The following is a 24,482-nucleotide window of genomic DNA, read 5'->3' on the forward strand; positions in this document are numbered from 1 at the left end:
TAAGTACTAAAGTCTGGAGCAACAAACTTGGTTTATTACTAGATTTTGGATTTTACTTCATATATGGTGAAATAAAGCATTAAATCAAGTTACCTGAATCACCTACAAGAAGACACTCACATGTACACTTAGAAATTTTGCTGTACAAAGTTTCTACGCCTATTACGGCCTTAACTGTATGTGGTTATTAAAATTATAGTAGTTGTTTAAAACAAACACAAGTTAAAAAACCCTCAACAAACCCAGAATGATAAACATGGAAATATTATCAACCAAGAAAAATGGTTTTATAAGATAAAATACTTACTAGTTATTGCTGTGCCCATGTAATACATTTCAGTCAAACAATCTACTATCTGTTTGAGATTCCTTACACAGCCAACAGCTAGTGCTACAAGCAGTTCAAACCCAGCATTGATGGTGGCCGGTGAACTACAAACTGGGATGGCCTGCTCAGCTGGTAGTTCTCCATTTCTCAGACATTGTAGGTAAACTTTGGAGGCAGGAAAGATGAAATCATCAATTAGTTCCTAAAGAGTTGAAAAAACAGATCATGTTATTGTTACCAATAATATTTATTTTAAGAAAAAATATCCTTTGGATGGAAATAGTCTAATTATTTATCTGATAAAATTAAACATCTCACTATATCAAAAACAATTTCAGATTTTCAACGGAAATAAACCTATTTCAAAACACAATTGACTATAATGAATATGTTTAATGAAAAACATATTCAATTTTCCAGATATTTTAAGAAAACTTAAAAATCTATTAAGAAAAAATCTAAATAAATCTACTCCTTTAATCAAAAATGAACTGCAAGTTGCATATTTTACATAAAAATAGAATGCATCAAATGATACTCCTTTCCTTGAATCGTAAGATACATCTGAAGAAACTGGCTGGACAACTGTCATGTAAAAAATGAGAGTCTTGAAAGATAAGTTTTCCAAGAAAGATCAAATAAAAATTTGGATTTACTGCAGCAAAGTCAATTAATGCTGCTTAATTTAAAATAAATTAACTTAAAAAAAATCTCTTGACTAAAGGGAGATATGCGTTTACTTAAAAATTACTGTAACGCTCCCCAGATATAAAGGTTACTATAAGAAAAGTAAAGACAGATCGGCTAAGAGATACTCAAAAGGTGATGATAGGAGTTCCTGCTTTGGCTCAGCAGTAAGGTACCCAACTGGTATCCATGAGGACCAGGGCTCGATCCCTGACTTGAGGCAGGAGGTAGATGGGCTCTAGGAAAGACATTTGCAAGTAGGTCTTGTTTACACTTCCCGAGGTAGGAGACAGGTGGGCTCCGGGTAAACATTTACAACCAGCTACCTGTCTATGTTTCAAGATAGAAATAACAGGCAAGTAACTAGTACTTGTCTTCTATGCACTTGTTAAACAATGGTAATGAAAGGGTCAGAGAGGGGCTGAGCCCTGCTTAGGCACAACAAAAAAGTCATGTACTCCCCCATCCTCAGGATCAGGAGACCCCAACTACACATGTTCTGAAAGATTCATCTGGGTCAGAAAGGGAGGGGGCACCAGGCCATAATAAGTCTGGATAACCTTCCCACCATGCTCTGCTTTGGAATCCATCTTGGCTAAAAGATGCGCACACAGATGGGAGAGGGCCTTGCATCTGGTCAGGTGTGAAAGATAAAATGAGTTAATTGGCCAAAGGGAGACAAAGACCCAGAAGAACTACACATTAAACTGATTTAAACTGTAGTTTAAATCACCTCTTCTGGCTCATTCCTCATTCAGCACTGCACCCCACTTCTCCTTTGGGTGTATATTGCTGCTTTGCTTCCGAGTTAAATAAACAAATTATCTCTGAATTTCTGTGCTCTCCCACATGTTGTACTGTGTTTCTAACAATAAACTTTATACCAATTTTTACAGTAGATTTTTATCATTCTTGCTTTCAACAGGGGGCAAGAATTAGGGCAACTGTGATTTCAGCCTCTAGCTACTTTAGTGGCTAGGATTCCTGGTTTTTATCCAGGCTGCCCAAGTTCAAGCCCTGAGTAGATAATTAAGATCTCACTTCAAGTCATCAGCCACTGCTGCCTCTCCGAAATCAGGCCTGGCTAAGTCACTTAAGGATCCACTACTGCTGTGAGCGGCAGCTCCAATACCATCCCTGGCCTGGGAAACTTACATATGTCATGGGTTTGTCCCTAAAAGAATAAACAAACAAACAAACAAACAACTCACAAGAACTGGCTAGTACAAAAATTTGGAACTTACTTTAATGAGATTAGCACCTTTTTCACAACCAATATGACACTTTTTCTCAGGCGTTTGAAAAGCCAATAACTCTTTTGTTACTCCAAGGTGGCCTTCTAATACTGGCTCTTCAATACCTGTTGTTTCTCCTGTGTCTTTAACATTATCCTGTCAAAGGAAAAATATTTCAGGACTAATTTACAGAAAAGGAGGATGAAAAAGATCAGAATAAAACTGAGGAGATTGATACCTTAAATGCAATGTTGCCAAACCTTTTCTTTCAGGCAGTTTATTTCTTTGATAGAATGCTATCAAATCAAAGGAATTTTGATACTTTTGGTTTTCACAACTGAGAAGAAAAAGGAATTGCTAAAGCACCACCTACTGCTTACAAGCCAGGTGTGCTGCTCAACAGCCTACAATACATAGCACAACTTCTAAAAATAAGAAATACTGGTGCAAATGTTAATGGTGCAGAGATGAAGAAATTCTAGAAGCAGACTTTATACCTCACAAGGAGAATGCTAATCTAAAGGCCAAAATCTACATATTTCAGAAATACATTCCATAGTACTATGAGTAAAGAAAGGGTCAAATTATTAAAGGTAAATGCTAATCTATCAGACATTTTTGACTTAAAGTTGTATCTTATTTCTATAAATCATGAGTTAATAGTTTACCAATGAAAAGTTCATGTTTTGTTATTCCCAGGATTACTGGGGGGCTTATAATAGATACTCAAAAGTATAATTCCTCTTTTATTTTAATTTAATTTAATTTAATTTAATTTTGTGTGTGTGTGTGTGTCTGTGTGTGTGTGTGTGTGTCTTTTTAGGGCCACACCTGCAGCACATGGAGGTTCCCAGGATGAGAATTAGAATCGGAGCTGTAGCCGCCAGCCTACACCGCAGCCACAGCAACGCTGGATCCTTAATCCACTGAGGGAGGCCAGGGATCGACCCCACTATGCTAGTTAGGTTTATTAACTGCTGAGCCAGGATGGTAACTCCTCCTATAATCCCTCTTTTAATAAGAGAGATGTTTTACATAGTCCTAGTTGTGGCTCAGCACATTAAGAATCCAACCTCATATACTCGGGTTTGATCTCTAGCCTCACTCAGCAGGTAAAGGATCCAGTGTTACCGTGAGCTATGCGACAGGTCACATACATGGCTTGGATCTGGTGTTGCTTTGGCTGTGGGCGTAGGCTGGCTGCTGGAGCTCCAACTCGACCCCTAGCCTGGGAACTTCATATCCTGCAGATGCAGCTGTAAAAACAAATGAAAAACAAACAAGCAAAAAAAAAAAAAAAAAGATTTAACACTGAGCAACAAACGAATAGTATACAACTTACCCTAATTCTTTTAAGCCAATCAATTTCATTGTTGAGAAGAACTTCAGCATTAGGTACATTAATATTACTATTGTAAGCATAATTAAGAAGGTGCCGTAGAAGAGTGAAATAGTCATCTGAATGTTTACCTCTCTCTCTTGCTGTGCTCTGAAAAATAATTAAAAAAAAATAAATTCATAAGTTCATGCTCAAAATGCATATTAATTTTTCAAAAAGCTCAGATGACTGGCAAATTAGTGCCAATAATTTATTACAAGGATGCATAAAAAATAAGGTTTCTATTTTTCAAGAAGGTGGTATATTTTTTCCTTAAGTATTTAATTATTTATTTATTCTTTTTATGCCTGCACCTGAGGCATATGGAAGTTCTCCAGCTAGGGCTTGAATGAGAGCTGCAGCCGCCAGCCTACACCACAGCCACAGCAGTGCAGGATCTGAGCTGCATCTGTGATCCACACCACAGCTTGCAGCAACGCCGGATCCTTAATCCACTGAACGAGGCCAGGGGTCTAACCTGCATCCTCATAGATACTAGTCGGGTTCTTAATCTGCTGAGCCACAATGCGAATTACTTCCTTAAGTATTTATAAAAAGCAAATAAAAAGCAATCTATAAATAGTATAAAATATAATGGGGAAATTTACATTACTTCATTTATTACATATAACTAATTTTTCTAAAATCTAAACCCAGAATTTCTTGAATGTTAATATTTCTTATTTAAGAATGAATCAAACTGATTAAAGTCCATTTAAAAATGTCTCACCCCCAAAATGGTAAAGAGCAGAGTAATGAAGAAAAGCAGAGGCCTGTGTCCCATGCAACATCTGGTACACATTAAAAAAAACTGCTCCTGTGCCAGTTGACGAACAGTTCTGAAATAAAAACATTTCCTATTTAAAGCATTGGTCTTAAGAATAAAAACAACAATAAATTATTCTAATACTGTTAAAGGTCCAACTTTAGCAGGAGAGATAAATTAACGGTAAAATTACAAAGTAACCCAACTTGGATGGCACCACAGAATAGATATATCTGTAGCTATTTTTCATTGAGTAAAACCTCACATTGTAACCACACAGCTTAGAAAATACTTAGTTACAATTTCTTAATATCTGACTTCTCAAAGCAAAAATGTAAAGAACAAGAATAGACGTCTTTTTAAAATGTTTTATTTATTTATTTATTTATTTATTTATTTATTTATTTATTTATTTATTTATTTATGTCTTTTTGCCATTTCTAGGGCCGCTCCCTCAGCATATGGAGGTTCCCAGGCCAGGGGTCTAATTGGAGCTGTAGCCACCAGCCTGCGCCAGAGCCACAGCAACTTGGGATCCAAGCCGTGTCTATGATCTACACCACAGCTCAGGGCTACACCGGATCCTTAATCCACTGAGCAAAGCCAGGGATCAAACCTGAAACTTCATGGTTCCTAGTCGGATTCATTAACCACTGAGCCACTATGGGAACTCCAGATGTCTTTTTTACTTGTAAGATATCTTGCAAACTTCTCTTAGAATAATCTGAAAGTACCTCAACAGATACTGTAGAAGATACAGTGTAGCAAACTATACATCTTTTTTTGGCTTCCCACAGAATTGTTTTAAGTAAACTGGGCTGTGAAGCAAACAGCTGTGGGAATAGTTGTCAGACCAGCAGTATTACTTGGGAACTTCTTAGACATACAAATTTAGGAAGAGAGGCCCAGCAATCTATATTTTATGAGCAATTCAATGATTCCGATAGAGGTTCGAGGGCCATTCAAACGTTATATTGTACAACATCACTTATTTGAGAAGTAGGAAAACCAGTCTCACCTGAATAACCTAGATCCACAAATAATGTCAACCCACTGACACCCATCTAAAATTGTTAATGCCTAAACTCCATATTGTCTGCTTTGTCCACAGAATGTGCTGACACAGCTTTCCCTTACTAATGTAGGTAATAAACTCAATTTTGTTTTTTCCTTTCAGGTACTGAATAATGAGGTTGTTAATTTTTGACCAAAGTAAGTTTTTTTCATGCTTTGTTGATGAGGCAAACATTAGAGACACTGACACTAGAACAGAGATTAATACACACTGGTGTTACATGGTAACCGAGTATTACAAACTACATTTTTTTGTTTGTTTGTTCGGTAAATACCATGTTTTAGTATTCTTGCTGGCTGCTAAAGCTCTGAAATAAATGTGTGGTTCAAATGTGAAGGATTCTAAGTTCTATGTATTATGCTCAACCTCAGTCTCATTTTAACTTTTCCGTTTTCAAATTTTCACTATCTTATTGTCACATACTTATTTTCTTACGCAAAAGTTTATTTTCATCTTGTGGAACAAAACAGAGCATAACTAAGACAAAGCATAACTAAAACAAACCCAAGATAAGTCACTTTGTAACTTACTGCAAATATTTTCCCAAATGATAGAAGTTACTTGGCTACTAAACCTACTTAACAATTTAAGAGCAAAGATTCTGTCAACATCAACCACAATTCTTAAGAAAGTACTTTCCATTGTATTGTTTTCAGGAAAGTCATTAGTAACTTTCATGTCAAGAGAAATTTCATATTAGGAAAAGTAAAACTAAGAACATGAATGACATGATGTGTGAATAGACTTGTATGGCTTCCACTTATCCTCCAAATTAGTTGTCCAACTGCCAAAAATCTAGCCTTCCTCCTTCTTTTCTTTCCTAACCCTAGAAAGTTTTATGATGCTTCTTTCATCAATACTGTTTCAAAGAAGTATTAATAATTAATGAACAGACTACTGGTCCTACTAAAATTTACTTAGATTTGCCCAAACATAAGCTCATACAACTTTCAAAGCTTTAGAAGTCCCTCTGTCTTTCCATAAAACTGAGATTTTTTGTTTTGTATTCAGTCAAAACGCTGGCAGAATACAATCTAATCCTCCAATAATCAAGAAAGCATTGAGTCTGATTTCTAGGGTTACCATATTATAATACTGCAGTATACAGTTTTCAACAAGAAATCACAAAGCATACAAAGAAACGGGAAAGTATCGCCATTTTGAAACAAAAATTAATTGATAGACACTGTGTTTGAGGAAGCCCAACTTTGTATGTGAACATTTTAAAACCCTCTTAAAGTATAATCCAAGAACTAAAGGACAACAGAAAAATGATTTATGAATACATGGACAATTTTAAAAAAAATTATTTTATTTTTACTTTTTTTGTCTTTTCTAGGGCTGCACCCATGGCATATGGAGGCTCCCAGACTAGGGGTCTAACCCAAGCTGTAACGACCAGCCTACATGATGGCCACAGCAACTCGGGATCCTAGCCGTGTCTGCAACCTACACAACAGCCCATGGTTTTTTTTTTGTTTTTTTTTTTTTTGTTTTTTTTAAGACAACAATTATAGCAAGACACAAATGGAAATTCTGCATACAAAAAATAAATAAATAACTGAAAAAAAAACCTCTAACAGGGTTCTCCAGTAGATTTAAATAAACAGGCAGAAAACAATACAGTACTGAACAATTATGATAATCAAGGGTGAGAAGCAGAAATAAAACAAAGAAAAGTGAAAAAACTAGGAGATGTGTGATATACCATTAAGTGGAGCAATACATGTAATATGAAAGTTTTAGAAAAAGACAGAGATAAAGAATACGTTAAGAGATACCAACCACACATGCCTCAAATTTGATAAGACACAAGAAATTACACATCCAACAAGAGTGACAAACTCCAAACTGGCCAAATTTAAAGAGAGTCACACCGAAACACATTAGAGTCAACTGTCACAAACCAAAACAAAACTGTGAAAGCATAAAAGATGAGGCATTTTGTCATACAGAAAGGAATCTTCAATAATATTTACAGTAATCAGAAACCATGGAATCAAGCAAGCAATAGAGTAACAGACTGTGAAAGAAAAAATGATCAACCAAGAAATCTTTACAGGGTAAATACTTCAAGAATGAAGAAGAAATTTCTGGATAAGAAAATGCTAAGGGAATGTGTTCCTAGACCTACCCTACAAGAACTGCATTCTACAAGCAGAAATGAAACGACATTAGCCAGTTATTTAAACCCACATGAAGAAGAAAACAACACTGGTAAAGCTACCCATACAGGAAAATGTAAAAACTAGTATAACAGTACTTTTAGTATGTAGCTCCCCTTTCATTATTATGATTTAAAAGACAAGTCACAAAACAAGAACCTTAAATCTATTTTAATGATCACGTAGTCTTTAGCAACATTATCTGTAATGATAAAAATACAAGAAAGAAGAATTGAAATGCACAGATTACTTTTGGGATATTATGGAAACAAAGTTGGTATTTATTATTATTCAAACTCAAGAAATAGAAATGAACCAGTTACAATTAAGGAGGATGCATTAGGGATTAAAAAAACTCACAAATTTATGGCTAAGATGATGACTTCACTGGTGATTCCTATTCAAAGAGGGATAATATCCATATCCCTTAAAAACTTTCCCCAAAACTAGAATAAATGGCAACACTTACAAACTCATTTTATGAGGGAGCAACACCCTGGTACCAAAGCCAGACAAAAATACAAGAAAAGTACAGGCCAGTATCCCTGATGAACAAAGATGTAAAACCCTCAAAACAATACTAACAAACTGAATTCAACAGCACATTAATAGGATTATACACCATGACCATGCTGGAATTATCCATGGAAAGCATGGATAATTCAACACATGGAAGTCAATCAATAAATACCCAACACTCCAGCTAAAAAAAAAAAAAAAAAAAAGACACAACCAATCGTCTCAATGGATAAAAAAAAAAAAAAAAAAAAAAAAAGCATTTGACAAAGGTCAATAGGCATTCATGATTAAAACTTTTAAAAACTGGAAGAAATTTACTCAATACAATTCCAACCACAGTTAACATCATAGACTATTGTGAAAACCTGAAATGTTTCTCTCTAACACACTCTTGACACTTCTACTCAACACAGTAACAGAAGATCTCTCCAGACCAACAAGAAATAAAATGCATCCACACAGAGAGGAGGATGTATTTTCTGGTGATAATCATATATGTATAAAATCCCAGAGTCCCTCCAAAATCCATAAAGATGCAGGATACAAAATCAATATATTTAAAAAGTTGCATTTCTGATAGAAATTGTGGGACTTCAAGGCTTCTCCAAGGAATAAATCTCAAAAACCTCACCTTGCCCTAATATGGGTAACATATGACCCAACCAACCAACAAGTGTATTAGAAGACGCCATCCTTCCCCAACCAATCAGCACATCAACAGATGTGTGGCAAGACCACCCCTCACACTCCTTTGTCTTTGGGCTGTAAAAACAGACAGGACCATGCACCCAGAGTCAACTCTCCCTGATTATAAGGAAGTTGGCCCACTGGGTTAACAGTATTTCTTGCTTCAATAAACTAGCCTTTTCTACACCTTGGTTTACATCTTGAAAATTCTTTTTCTACCTGCATACAGAGACCACAACAGAAATGACAAAATATCAGGAAAAAGATAATCAGATAATAAGAAAACAACCAAATTAACAATAGCAACATAAAGAGCTTAGAATAAACTTAACAAAAGAAGTGAAAATCCTTGTACACTGGAATTATAAAACACTGATGAAAGATATTAAAGATATCCTGTGTTCATAAACTAGGAGAATGCAGGGAGCCGAGAAAATGCAGGGACTCAAAACAAGGACCTTGCCTGATGGCAAAAAAAACCCCTGAAGGCAGGTTCCTAACCAAGGAAGGGAGCTCACCTGAACGGTACAAGCCAAAGGTGGGCTTCTGGTCAGGATAAAAAGCCTGCCTGAACAATACATGCGGAAGGTGGGCCTCTGGTCAGGATGAAAGCCTGCCTGCGCGGTACAAGCCGAGGGCAGGCCTCAGGTTACACAGCTCTCACTTTGATGTTGACGGGGAAGAATTGGGGCTTTCCTGGGAAAACAATCTCCATGTTTGCACTGGAGAACATGGACTGTTTCTCAGGTGACCTAGTCTTTCCTGCTGTTCTATTTGTTATTCAGTTTTCTTCAGTCTCTCCTGATTATTTACTTATTATTCCTATTTTCCATTCTTATTTTCCTGTGGTGATTTGTGATTTAACAAAGTTACAACAATAGTATAATAAGAATTTCATTCTGAAGGACTTTTCCCCTATTTAAATCCAATGTAGTTAAAACATAGTGTTTATCTATTAACTAGCTATATAGTAAACTTTAGAGTTAGGATCTTAATGAGGTTCATAAAAGTTAGACATATATTATCCAAAAAACCTAGCTGTGAGTTTTGCCCTTGATTTTAAAAGCTTTTAAGTGATAGCTAGTTTAGTTAAGTTGGTTTATATTTACTTACACTATCTCCCTGCCACAACGCTTTGACGATAAGCACCAGTCTACAAAGAAGGTTTGTGAGTGCCAAATTCTTGTGTCTATGGCCTCTTCAAAGTACTCACTAAGTTTAGTTAAGATGGAGATCTTAAAACCTAATGTATAGCTGCTACACCACGTAATAGTTAACCAATGTACTTTTAACACTGTGACGTAATGTGTAGTGAAAAACTGTCTATATAATCAACCACTGTTGCCAATAAAGTTTGAGCAGTCCAGCGCCCTGAAAGAAGGGACAAAGAGGCTGTCTCCATGTCGTACATTCGCTGACGCCGTGTCCCTCTCTGATCGGGAAAAAGTGTACACTCCCTGGCCGATTAAGATGTCCATACTACTCAAAGCAATCTAATTTAGAGCAATTTCTATCAAAATCACAATGGCATTCTTACAGAAATATAAAAAATAATCTTAAATTCATATGGAACCACAAAAAACTCCAAATAGGCAAAGAAATTCTGAGTAAAGACAAGGTGAAAGTATTATACTTCTTGCCTTCAAATTACATTATAAAGCTAGAGTAACTAAAATAATACAGCACTGACATAAAGACATATGTTGACATACATATCAACAGAATAGACTACAGAGTCCCCAAATAGAACTCTGCATTTATACTCAGCTGATCTTTGACAAGCGTGCCATGAACACAGAACAGTATCTTCAATAAACAGCATAGAGAGAACTGTTAATCCAGATGCACATGAATCAAAAGACCCTTAGCTCACCTCGTATACAAAACTAATTCAACATGAATTAAAAGTCTTGAACCTCAAACTTGAAATCAAAAAATTACTAGAAGAAAACAGGAAAAAAATGTTTTTGACATTGTTCTAGGCAATTATTTTTTTGGATATGACACCAAAATCAGAAGCAATAAAAGCAAAATTAGATAAATGGGACTGCAATTTATCTGTAGAAAAGAGCTTCTGTACAGCAAAGGAAACAATCAACACAGTGAACAGGTAACCTCTGGGAAGACAGAATATATTTGCAAATGTATATCAGATAAGATGCTTATATATGAAATATGCACAACTCATAATATTTAACAGCAAAATTTTTATTATTTATGTATTTGTTTGATTTTTAGGGCCACACCTGTGGCATACAGAGGTTTCCAGGCTAGGGGTCAAATTGGAGCTACAGCTGCTAGCCTACACCAGAGCCACAGCAACGTGAAATCTGACCTGTGACTGCAACCTACACCACAGCACATGGCAACACTGGATCCTTAACTCACTGAGCGAAGCCAGGGATTGAACCCGCATTCTCATGGATCCTAGTTGGGTTAACCACTGAGCCACAAAGGGAACTCCTGAGAGCAAAAAATTTAAACAACCTGAAATAAATTTACCAAGGGCTTGAAGAGACATTTTTTCAGACATACAAATGCTAATAGGTTTATGAAATATGAGCAGCATGAATAATCATCAGAGAATGTAAAATCAAAACCAAAATCGGTTTGTTACCATACCTATCTTCAAAAGTCAGTGGATAACAAGTACTGGCAAGGATGTGGATAAAAGAGAACATTTGAGAGTTCCTGCTGGCCCAGGACTAGTATCCAAGAAGATGTGGGTTCGATCCCTGGCCTCATTCGTGGGTTAAAGATCCAGTATTGCCATGACTGTGGTGCTGTAAGTTGCAGACAGAGCTCAGATTTGGTGTTGCTATAGCTGCAACATAGGCTGGAAGCTGCAGATCCAATGTGACACCTAGCTTGGGAACTTCCCTGGGCCTCAAGTGTGACCCTAAATACAAAAACAAAAAGAAAAAAAAAAAAAGAGAGAGCGAGAGAGAGGAGTTCCTGTCGTGGCTCAGTGGTTAACAAATCCAACTAGGAACCATGAGCTTTTGAGTTCGATCCCTGGCCTTGCTCAGCAGGTTAAGGATCCGGCGTTGCCGTGAGCTGTGGTGTAGGTCACAGATGTGGCTCAGATACTGCGTAGGCCAGCGGCTACAGCTCCGATTAAACCACTAGCCTGGGAATCTCCACATGCCACAGGAGCACCCCCAGAAAAGGCCCCAAAAGACATTAAAAAAAAAAAGAGAGAGAGAGTGCGCAAGAGAGAACATTTGACACTGTTGGTAGTAACAGAACTTTGAGCATCTGTTAGGTAAAACGTTACGAAGGCTTCTTAGAGGACATAAAATAGAACTACTATATGATCCAGCAGTCTTTGGATATATAGCCAATGGAATAAAGAGCATTTTGAAGAGACATTAATTTTCCCATATTATTATAGTATTATTCACAACAGTCAACACAATCTAAGAGTCTACTGACAAATGCATGGCTGCATAAAGAAAATATGATACACATACGCCGGAGTACTAGTCAGCTACAAAAAAGAAGAAAATCCTGCCATTTGTGACACCATGGATAAACCTGGAGTGCACTGTGCTAAGTGAAGTAAGCCAGACAAGGGAAGACAAACACTGTATAATCTAATGTACACGTGGAATCTTAAAAGGTCCCATTCATATAAGCAGAGATGTTTAAGATGTGGTGGCCACCGACCAGGGGATGAGGAAATGGGAAAATGCTGGCCAAATGGTCCGAAGTTTCAGTTGTGGAGCAAGAATAAATTTTAAAGAAATAATGCACAGTTTGGTAATTATACTTAATAAAATAATGCATTGTGTACTTGAAATTTGCTAACAGAATTGAGTCAAGTTTTCTCACCATGTCAAACCAAAAAAAAAAAAAAAAAACACTAAGGATGTGGGATGAAGAATATATTATTTAGCTTGAATGTGACAATCATTTTATATTATATATATAACAAACATCATCTCCAAAAAACCCCACATTTTACACCTTAAATATACAAATACATATATCTTTTACTTATCACGTGTACCTAAATAAAGCTGAGAAAAAAAAAATAGGTCAATATGGAATATTTAAAACTCTATTATTTGCTTTCTCAAAGGAACTTGTTAAAAAATATACCACATCAAAGAAGCTTACTACTAGACATTTTCCATGGTGCCAATTTTAGAACTTGTGAGCCATTTGCAAACCTCTGGGAAAAAAATCACTAGCATGGTAAAGATCTGTATAAGGAATTTAATAACTAATTACATGGTTATATATACTTAAAGTGCAGAAGAAGAATTAAGAAGAAAGAACCGAGAACATGGAAAACACAGAAGTTCCTGTTGTGGCTTAGTAGTAATGAACCTGACTGGTATCATGAGGACGTGGGTTCAACCGCAGCCTCACTCAATGTGTTAAGGATCCAGCATTGCTGTGATCTGTGATGCAGATCATAGACTTGGCCCAGATCCGGAGTTGCTACAGCATAGGTCAGCAGCTACAGCTCCGATTAGCCTGGGAATTTCCATATGCCGAGAGTGTGGCCTGGGAACTTCCATATATGCTGGGAGTGTGGCCCTAAAAAGCCAAAAAAAAAAAAAAAAAAAAAAAAGGAACACAGAAAACACATAGAAAAAGCACCAAATACAGTATATATTAATCCAAAGACATGAATAACCATTTTAAAGTCAGTGATCTAAATACACCAAATAAATGATACAGATTAAGGAATAACACCCAGGAATTCCCGCTATGGCTCAATGGTAGAGAACCCGACCAGTATCCACGAGGATGCCTTGCTCAGTGGTTTAAGGATCGATCATTGCTGCAAGCTGAGCAGGTTACAGATGCAGCTCAAATCTGATGTTGTTGCTGCTGTGGTGTAGGCTGGTAGATGCAGCAACTACATATTGCTATCAGAAGACTCAACCTAACGATACAGTCAGGTTAAAATTAATATGCTGGAGAAGACAGTCTATGCTAACACTATTCAAAAAGAACCTGGAGTAGTTCTAACAGAGAATTATAATTTCAGAGTAGACTACAGAGCAAGGGAAGTTATTAGCAATGAATAATGATATAGAGCACAATCTTTACTTTTTACGCAGGTTTAAAGTAAGAGAGGCAAAAATTCATTAAGGAATTCATGGAGAAATAGATGAAACTCCTCTATCAGAAATGTATGTTCTTATCAAGCTGATATCAACCATTCAGTAAGACAGACCAATGTCGGAACTCCCGTTGTGGCTCAGTGGTTAACAAATCTGACTAACATCCATGAGGACGCAGGTTTGATCCCTGGCCTTCCTCAGTGGGTTAAGGATCCGGCCTTGCAGTGAGCTGTGGTGTAGGTCACAGACTCAGCTGGGATCCTGTGTTGCTGAGGTTGTCGTGTAGAGTGGCAGCTACAGCTCTGACTCAAACCCTAACTTGAGAATCACCATACGCCACGGGTTCGGCCTTAAAAAGCAAGACTGACCAATCTCTGGACAAAAAACATATTTTTAAAACAAGAGGTGGGGGAAGGAAGGCTGGGGGTTTGGGATGGAAAGTTGTAAAACTGGGTTTGATGATGGTTTAACAACTATAAATAAAATAAAATACACTGAGTTAAAAAAAATTTAAGAAAGGAAAAAGAACAGAAATCATACAAAGTGTGCTCTCAGATGATAATGGAGTTGAACTACAAAGTCAGTTTAAGAAAAGGAGGCCTGGGAGTTCCCGTCATGGCTCAGTGGTTAACGAATCCGACTAGGAACCATGAGGTGGCGGGTTCAATCCCTGGCTTTGCTCAGTGGGTTAAGGATCCGGCATTGCTGTGAGCTGTGGTGTAGGTTGCAGACACGGCTCGGATCCAGCGTTGCTGTGGCTCTGGTGTAGGTCAGCGGCTACAGCTCCGATCAGACCCCTAGCCTGGGAACCTCCATATACCACGGGAACGGCCCTAGGAGAAAAACAAAGGAAAAAAAAAGAAAGGGAGGCCCGGAAATATCCGAAATATATGAGGAAGAGATTAAACCACATGGTTCTAAATAATACATGGGTCAAAAAAGATGTCTTAAAAAATCATTGTAAACAAAAAACTGAAAATACACCGTATCTAATTTGTAGAGTGCAGCAAAGGCAATGCTAAGAAATTTGTAGCAGCAAATGGACATGTATGAAAAGATCTATAATTATTAATCTGTTTCCTCTTTTTTTTTTTTCTCTCCTTTTTTTAGGGCCACACTGGCTGCATACGGACGTTCCCAGGCTAGGGATTGAATCAGAGCTGCAGCAGCCAGCCTACACCAGTCACAGCAACACAGGATTCAAGCTGTGTGTGCAACCCACACCACAGCTCACAGCAATGCTGGAAATCTTATCACGTGGTATAATATGGAAGAATCTGGAGGACACAATGGTAAAGCAAAACAGGCCAGTCATATAAAGACATACGCTGTTTCATTCATATGAATCTAAAGTAGATCTGACTATCTAAAGCAATCAAAATCATAGAAACAGAATGTAGAGAGGTATTTTCCAAAGTGGAGGGTATAGAGGGAGCAGTGTGGTGAGGTCTGTTGGAAAACTGCTGTACAGCAGGGAACTGACAGAAGACTATAAACCAACTATAATGAAAAAATAAAAACCATTTAAAAAAAAGCAACCAATATTGTTAACATGTCAACACTACCCAAAGCAATCCACAGATTTAATACTAACTCCCTAACACATCCTCAAAAGAACTGAGAACTGGAACTCAAAAAAGGAGTCTGTGTTTCCAAAAACGACCACAGTGGCACTATTCACAACAGCCAAGGGAAGAAAAAATTATGTCCACCAACAGATGAATGCCTAAACAAAAAAAGGGATGTATACAGACAATGAAATACCATTCAGCAACAAAAATAAAGGAGATTCTTCAATGTGCCACATGTATTAACTTTGAGTTTATGCTAGGTGAAACAACCAAAACACAAGAGGAGTAAGACTGTGATTCCATTTACATAAGGTACTGACCAACAGGCCAATTCACAGAGACAGAATGTAAATTAGAAGTAACCCGTGCCAGAGAGGTTTGGGAATTGGGAGTAGGTTACTGCTTTAAAAAGTGTGTTTGGGGGAGTTTCATCGTGGCTCAGCAGAAGCAAACCTGACTAGTATCCATGAGGATGTAGGTTTGATCCCTGGCCTCACACACTGGGTTAAGGATCTGGCGTTGCTGTGAGCTGTGGTATAGGTCACAGACGAGGCTCACATCTAGCACGGCTGTGGCTGTGGTGTAGGCTGGCAGCTACAGCCCCAATTTGATCCCTAGTTGGGAACTTCCATATGCTGTAGGTGTGGCCCTAAAAAGCACCCCCCCCCAAATAATAACACGTACACACACACACACACACACACACACGTAAAAATACACATGTATGTATATATAAATATGTATATTATATATATGTACATATAAATACATATAAATATAAAATACATATACATATAAATACATATAAATATAAAAATACATATCTATATCTGTATCTGTGTCTGTATCTATATGGGTGATGCAAAATTTAGGAATGGTGATGACTGCCAAACCCTGTAAATGATTTTTTTCTAAACCAGGGCCGCATTTGCAGCATATGGAGGTTTCCAGGCTGGGGTCAAATCAGACTGCTGCTGCTGCCAGTCTATGCCACAGCCACAGCCACAGCAACGCAGGATCTAAACTGCCTCAGTGAGTGAGGCCGAGGATCGAACTCTCATTCTCATGGTTACTATTCGGGCTCCTTAACAGCTGAGCCACAAGAGGAACTACCCCAAACACTGTAAATTTCTTAACACCACTGAACTGTTCACTTAAAAGTCATTAAAATGTCAATTTTTTATTATAAATAATCACATATTTTATCACAGTTAAAAAATAGTGGAAGGAAAAACCAACACTGGCATTTTCCAGAGAGGAAAACACATTTAGGTTAGGAGAATTATTCAATACATGTTTCCTGAATATCAAAGTGTTACAGAGACAAGTAAAAGGTTTCCTTACTTGACTTCTGAGATAACTGTGATCAAAATTCATTCATGTTTGCCTAAAGAATAAAGTCAGCTTTCTGTCAAAAAAAAAAACAAAAACAAAAACAAAAACAAAAACAAAAAACTTACTTGCTGGGACAGTGCAATAATAAGTTAATGACAAATGTCTGCCAGGACTTTTCTTTACTAAGAGCATCCAGGGCTGTTGGAATTAGAGCAAAACATAATGTCATCACTTCCAATGCTTCACAGCAAACCTGTTCATCTTCCATGTCTGGTCCTTTGCTTGCATTAATGCTCTGTAAAATTAAGATGAGGAATAAATTACAAGTGCTACATTTAGGAAAAATTCCCAAACCTTCTAGTTAGTATTTAAAACTTACCTACACTCACTCAAGACCATTTGTTTTCAGCCGGTAGCTTATGAGACCCTTTGGAATATACCGCAAAGGGGATTTAAGGAGCATGCTCAGTAAGCGCTTATCTCTCTGGATACGGGTATTATATTTCTGCATCTATCATGATTCCCTTTTAAAGTATAATTCCAGCACTGCACTTGGTTTTTTGATTAGTTTTACTGTTTTGCTTCTCTAAAATGTCATTTTATTAAAAAAGCAATTAACTTACATAAATGTCGAGGAAGGTTATGAAAGACTTTTCCAACCTCAAATAAATTCAACTCAGTAGCTAATAATTTTTTCTCTGCCTCCACTTATCAAAAAATAAAATTTGTATAATATACGTCTGGAACAGAATAGTCATTAAAATACTCCAAAAAGGGAAGCCGTACAATTCCATTATCCACTTTCTTCTTTTAAACATACAGAAGTGACTACTGGAGATAAGTATACAGGATAGAAAATCGACAAGCTAAACAAAGCCTCATTTCTGCAAATAATTTGCTAATTAAATGAGGAGCAGGGATAGGAGTTCCTGCTGTGCTTCAGTAGGTTAAGAATCCACTTGCAATGGTTCAGATGCTTGTGGAGGCCCAGGTTTGATTCCCAGCCCAGTGCAGTTGGTAAAAGGATCCAGTGGCACTACCAGAGCTGTGGCCAGATTCAGTCACAGATCTGGGAATTTCCACATTCTACAGGTGTGGCCATAAAATAAATTTTTAAAAAATGAGAAGCAGGGACAATACCTAAATTGTGGAAAGTGTTTCTGCTTTTGAGTGTTATAAAAGAGGCAAGTAAAATACTTGGATGTCATGATTCCATACCAGTTACCAAGATCTACATGGGACAAAGAAGTTGAAGAAAGAAGGATAATTAAAGGAAACTGAGAAAAATGCCAATTCTTTCCAGCACAATTTTATCTTAGCTTCTAATTCAACCCAGCGAGAAGTTTAAAAATATTTTAGAAAAGCTGTCTTACCATGATGCCCTAAGGCAGTTTATTTTCAAAATAAAATTGTATATATTCTTACCTTAACCACAGCCATAAATTTATTTTAAACCACTAGATATAAGAGACATGATTTCTAAAGATGGCAGACAAGATGAAATTTTAGTCATATGCACAATTAATGCGCACATAAAATAAACATGCTTCCGTAATAACTCTTACCATCTCATAAATTTTAGTGATTTCTTCATTAGGGCTAAATATTAGCTCTAATGCCCCACATCCTGATGCCCAGATGATTTTTTGTATGGCTCTAAGTACACAAATATCAGGCATATATCTTGAAGCCTGGAAGAAAATGAGTAGTTAAAAAGTGCTGATGGAATAACAGAGTGAATAATAAAAAAATCAAAACTTTAAAAAAAATTATGACAGCAGTAAAAATGGCAGTAAAGTAAATATGCTCTATGCTTTAAGATATCATTTTCTGTATCTTCATATCAAGTCATAAACTATATGTAGATGAAGCAAAGACATATTTACCATTAAAAAAACAGGTTCACTATGAAGTATGCTTCAGGTTATCATGTTAAGATCTACTCTGGCTCCAACACTTTTCATAAGAATTTTACAAAGACAGAAACTAAATTATTCAATCATTCCATTCCTACATGTTATTCAGAAATTAGAAAATATAAGCCAAAGAAGCACCTGTGATTTATTGAGGAATTTTCAAAATAGCTCTATTCCGCTTAGTAAAAAAATTAGAAATAAACACAAACGTCCATCAACAGAACATAAAATGCAGTATTATTCAAAATGGATAAACTATTTATACATAATGAACACTGATAAATTTCTAAACTATGCTTACTGAAACAATACAGACACAAGAGATATATAATACAATTTTATATGCGTAAAATTCTTAAAACTGACAACTACTCTACAGGGGTAAAAACAGAACAGTAAATGCCTGGAGACAGGAAGAAAAAACTTAGGGGCTGACAGAAATAATGCTTCTTGACTGTATCATTGGTTTAAACATTACGTCAAATTCAGCATGTTTTATTTTGATCTAGCTTATACAGTTTAAATTATAGCTCAAAAAGCTATTTAGGAGTTCCCATTGTGAAACAAATCCGACCAGTATCCAGAAGGATGCGATTCTATCCCTGGCCTTGCTCAGTGGGTTGCTGCTGGGAGCTGTGGTGTACGTCATAGACACAGCTTGTTGCTGTTGCTGTGGTGTAGGCCAGAAGCTACAGCTCCGATTTGACCCTTAGCCTGGGAACTTCCATATGCCACAGGTGCAACCCTAGAAAGCAACAACAACAACAAAAAAGCTTTTAAAAAGATTTAGGAGTTCCCGTCATGGCTCAGTGGTTAAGGAATCCGACCAGGAACCATGAGGTGGCGGGTTTGATCCCTGGCCTTGCTCAGTGGGTTAACGATCCGGCGTTGCTGTGAGCTGTGGTGTAGGTTGCAGACGCAACTCAGATCCCGCATTGCTGTGGCTCTGGCATAGGCTGGTGGCTACAGCTCTGATTAGACCCCTAGCCTGGGAGCCTCCAAATGCCTCAGGAGTGGCCCAAGAAATGGCAAAAAGACAAAAAAACTAAAAAATAAAAAAAAATTTAAAAAAATAAAAAGATTAGTACTTTTTAAAGTACTAATATCTGCAGATATTAAGTACAAATTTAATAAATTTCAGCTAAAATAAGACAGACTCTAAAGCAACAATCTCTGCACATTTGACCTCAGACTGTGATAACTATTATTTATGAATAGGTAGAGATTGTGTCAAGAGTAATAAAAACATAAACCACACAGGTCCCAGAAAGTTCAAAGTTGAATACAGACCTCATCAGATATTTGCTGAGCAAGACGTATTGATATGTTTCTAAGCATGCACTCAGATGATGGATTAGGAATGCTCTGAAGGGCATTTTGTAGCACCACTGCTTGATCATGAGTAACTTGGTTAATCTGAAAAAAAGTTAACTTATTTTTATTTAGAGTAAAAAAACCTGTACACAACTAAACTTCAAAAACACATGGAATTCCCGTGCGGCTCAGTGGAAATTAATCTTACCAGTATCCATGAGGATGCAGGTTCCATCCCTGGCCTCATTCAGTGGCTTAAGGGTCCAAAGTTGCTGTGAGCTGTGGCGTAGGTTGCAAATGGTGCTCAGATCCAGCATTGCTGTGGCTGTGGCGTAGGCCAGCAGCTGTAGCTCCAATTCAACCCCTAGCCTGGGAACCTCCATATGCTACAGGTGTGGCCCTAAAAAGACAAAAAACGAAAACAAAAACAAAAACAAAAAAACCCTAGCATAATGACTTTTCTTTTAAACAAAACCCACAATACTATTTTTCCACCTAAAAAACTTAGTAACTATAAATATCAAACATCTAGTAATTACTTAAATTACCCTGATTAAGAACCAGTCCATTTCTAAGGAAAACAAAAACTGTATCCCTAAGCCATTTTAATCTTTAACAATCTTACAAAGTTACCAGTTACTATGTAAATAAATACTCAGTTTTAATGAGAATTGGATGCCACATACAACCTTTGCATCAACACTCTGCATATCCTGAGGACACCTGGGGATTGTGCTTTAAGGATGCTACTATGGGTAAAGAGAGAGTCTGTGTTAGTCTACAGGTATTGTGGTCATGGTGGGAAAAGAGGTGGACAACATGCCAAATAAATCTGTTTTATAACTACCTGTCTTTACATGTCTTTCAGGTATGAATTAACACAAGATTCAACTGAAGTATTTGTGAGCATTAAAGCAACAGAAAGGCCAAAAAAAAAAAAAAAAAGAGAGAGAGAGAAATTGAATGAGGTAACCTCTGAAGTGAGTGTAATCAGAACAGAATATTTATATTTCAATACAAATATAATTTAATAGAATGAACTGAACATGCATTCTCTTAAGTCATAGAAGATATTAACTTTAAAAAATTAAATATTAACCACAAAACTTATTTTAAAAATTTATTACCGGAGTTACAGGATCTGCACCATCTACAACTGGATGACAAGCTTCTGCTACAGCTCGAACATGGCCATAGCCTATAGCAGTTAGCAAGAGTTTGGCTATTTTAAGACCACTAAGGTAAGCACCCCTTCGTGTTTCGGTATCTGTATTTGGCAGAAAGTTATTTCTTGTCAGCATACTATACACAAGGCGTAAGCCACCACTTTTCAAGAAGTGATACTGAAAGTCAGAGGAGTCATCTGCCAAAGGTGTACCAGCAGGCATTAACAAGGCATAAACTACCTGGAAAAAAACAACAACAACAAAACGGTTGGGTTGCAGTAGACACTGTATTACAGATGTTAAAAACTGACTTATGACTTCTATTTCCCTTATTATTGTTAAGAAATTCTTAACTATTTCAAAAGATTACACATGATCATATTACTACACGATGTAAAAAGTTTGATTTTGAAAACAAACAAACAAAAAAAACCCTAACCTCTGTTAGGTATAGGACTTGGGAAGCAGAAGGACCAAAGAAAAGTGAATCAATAGACTGTCCAAGGTTATTTTCTCCAAGTTTTGCCTGGTCCAAACAAATAGCTCTTAATTTTTCTACTGTTGTGCTATCTGGAAAAAAAAAAAAAAAGACACAGACTGAAGTAAAATATAACTCATTACATTGTTAATATTTCATGTTTAATACAATAAAGAGTACTAAGTATGAAACATCATCTATAAATTCGATTAAACTGAGGTGGCAGTTCAAATGTTACATGCTGTAATAAGATTTGGACAAATCTGGACTCTTTAGCTGTCAACCCAACATAGGAAGGGAACAACAGTTCCCTATCCAGAGACTTCAAATCAACATGTCCTCCTTCATCCACTGAAGACAAGAAAAACAAACAAAAACCCCACAACACTGGAAAGGAAATAGTACTTGCTATTTTTCAGCTTTATTAAAAATCCTGAGTTTCAAGTACACCTTCAAAAGAAAATGGCAAAAACCCAGTGATTTCCTAATGTACTTAAAATAAGAAAAGCTATTAACTTTTTGCTGTATCTTAAATATGCAAAGCTTTTAAAAAAAAAATGACAATGAATACTACAGAGCCTAGAGAAACTCCTAACAAAAAGGAACTCAAAGATCTGCTGAAATTTACAGATGATGATGGTTAAGATGTACAAGATTTAGCGGGAGCAGAACTATGAATCTTAAAAAAGGTACAGCAGTTTTACAACAGGTACCAGTTGTTAAAGGACTTACTTTCAACTACAATCCTTCTATGGAAGGAAATCTCCATGTCACACAAAGATAGCAACATGTCTACGACCACTGCAAGATTTGTTTGATGATGCAAAGAAAAAGAAGGAACACCTTCCTATATCAACGTTTCTAACTAAATCAAATGCAGATGTGAAATCTCAACTTTCTATAAAGACTTTTAGCCTCAATTACTACCAATCCTGACATTAGTATTATTGATGTCCTCCAAGTGTCAAAGTCTGCAATTGGAACCCAGTTTTTCCAACACAGATGATCCTTTTGATATACCAACAGAAGGTTCAAGTTATCCTGGTATTTCACAATTTAGCCATAGTACCATATACTTCATTGCTTCATGACATCTGCACTATATGCACTATATAGCAACCACCATCATAACCACTGTCACCACAAAAAGGTTAACACAGAAAACCAAGATTTTGGTAAATGTTAACACTGCGTGTGTGGTTTTTCTGCGAGAGGGTGGGGAAGAACGAATTTATTATTGTCTCTACTAATCACAAATAAATTTTAGATATTATTTTACTTTTTTATACATTTATCTACTTTACTCATATTTTCAAAGCATCACTTTTGGCTTTTACGATCCTCTTTGTAGAATATTTGTTTTCTATTTCATTAAATGTTTCCATATTTTTATTATTAATTTCCTCCTATTTTCTTTCTTTTTTTTTTTTTTTTTTGGTCTTTTTATGGCTGAACCCACAGAATATGGAGGCTAGGGGTCAAATCAGAGCTGTAGCTGCTAGCCTACACAACAGCCACGGCCACAAAGGATCTGAGCCATGTCTGCAACCTACACCACAGCTCACAGCAACACCGGATCCTTGAGCAAAGTCAAGGATCAAAGCCGCATCCTCATGTATACTAGTTGGGTTCATTACCACTGAGCCACAATGGGAACTCCCTAGACGTATTTTTTAATTAATAGATAACTAAGTTTTCTATATGCACTTGTGTTCAAAATATTCTACTTATTCAATTACTTTTCTTTCAAGTTGTTAAAAGAAAGCAATCTAAGGGTTGAAAGAAAGATTATGTTCCTGTTAGTGTGTACCATGTAGGAGCTGACACTCTGCAATGAACAATAACAGACTTTTCTATAATTATTCACTAAACAATACAGAATAAGAACAATTTATAGACCATTTACATTGCATTATGTATAAAAAGTAAGGGAGAGATGATTTAAAGTAAATGAACAGAGTCCTGTGAAGGACCTGGCATTATCAACTGCTGTGGCTTGGGTTTTCTGTGGCGTGGGTGTGATTCCTGGCCCAGGAACTTCTACATGTTCCTGGGTTCCTGGGTGTGGCCAAAAAATAAAATAACAAAAACCGTAAAGCAAACAAATAAAAGTAAACAACAGGACGTGCATAGGTTATGTGTGAATAAACACACCCTTTTATATAAGGTACTTGGATATAATGCTATTCTTGGAAAGAATCAAGAGAAATCAAGAGAATGTAACGTCAAGCAATATATATTTCCCATTGCTGTCAAAGTTAAAACAAAAGGTAAGAAACCTATCTCTATATAAATTTACAGCAAACATGTTTTCCAAACTCAAACCTCAGTTCCCATAGCACTTTCCAAACTTTGATATAAGTATAAAGTAAATCTCCTATAGGAAAATGTAGCTAACTGTGCAACTGAAGAGCTTCATACCATGCCAAAAAAATCCCATGTGATTAAACTACAATGTAATGACACGCTAAAAATCAAATATTAAGAGAAGAATTAATTAAATTTTATAAATGCCTTTTAATTCTTACAATGCTCAGCGTTCCCACTGTGGCTCAGCTATCACGAACCCAACTAGTTCGTCAACCCAACTAATGCATGAGGATCCCTGCCCTTGCTCAGTGGGTTAAGGATCTGGCACTGCCGTGAGCTGTGGTGTAGGTCGCAGACACAGCTCAGATACGGCTTTGTTGTCGCTATAGTGTAGGCTGGCAACTGCAGCTCCGATTCAACCCTAACCTGGTAACTTCCATATGCTATGAGTAAGGCCCTAAAAAGACAAAA

The 24,482-nt window shown here is 36.7% G+C and overlaps 1 protein-coding gene across 1 annotated transcript in view; it reads right to left on the reverse strand.

Annotated features, from left to right (window-relative positions):
- The window catches only part of LOC102162178 (probable ubiquitin carboxyl-terminal hydrolase FAF-X), a 48,494-nt gene that overhangs the window by 18,752 nt on the left and 5,260 nt on the right, over nt 1-24,482 (reverse strand). The window contains exons 3-11 of the mRNA XM_021080895.1: nt 21,663-21,793; nt 21,185-21,463; nt 20,034-20,159; nt 18,393-18,518; nt 16,953-17,122; nt 4,359-4,467; nt 3,593-3,739; nt 2,260-2,406; nt 308-530 (exon numbers count right to left, since the gene is read on the reverse strand). Coding sequence (XP_020936554.1) covers nt 308-530; nt 2,260-2,406; nt 3,593-3,739; nt 4,359-4,467; nt 16,953-17,122; nt 18,393-18,518; nt 20,034-20,159; nt 21,185-21,463; nt 21,663-21,793 — 1,458 coding nt within the window. The remainder of the gene's footprint in view (nt 1-307; nt 531-2,259; nt 2,407-3,592; nt 3,740-4,358; nt 4,468-16,952; nt 17,123-18,392; nt 18,519-20,033; nt 20,160-21,184; nt 21,464-21,662; nt 21,794-24,482) is intronic.

Source organism: Sus scrofa, chromosome Y (assembly GCF_000003025.6).
Source record: "Sus scrofa isolate TJ Tabasco breed Duroc chromosome Y, Sscrofa11.1, whole genome shotgun sequence".
NCBI lineage: Eukaryota > Metazoa > Chordata > Mammalia > Artiodactyla > Suidae > Sus > Sus scrofa.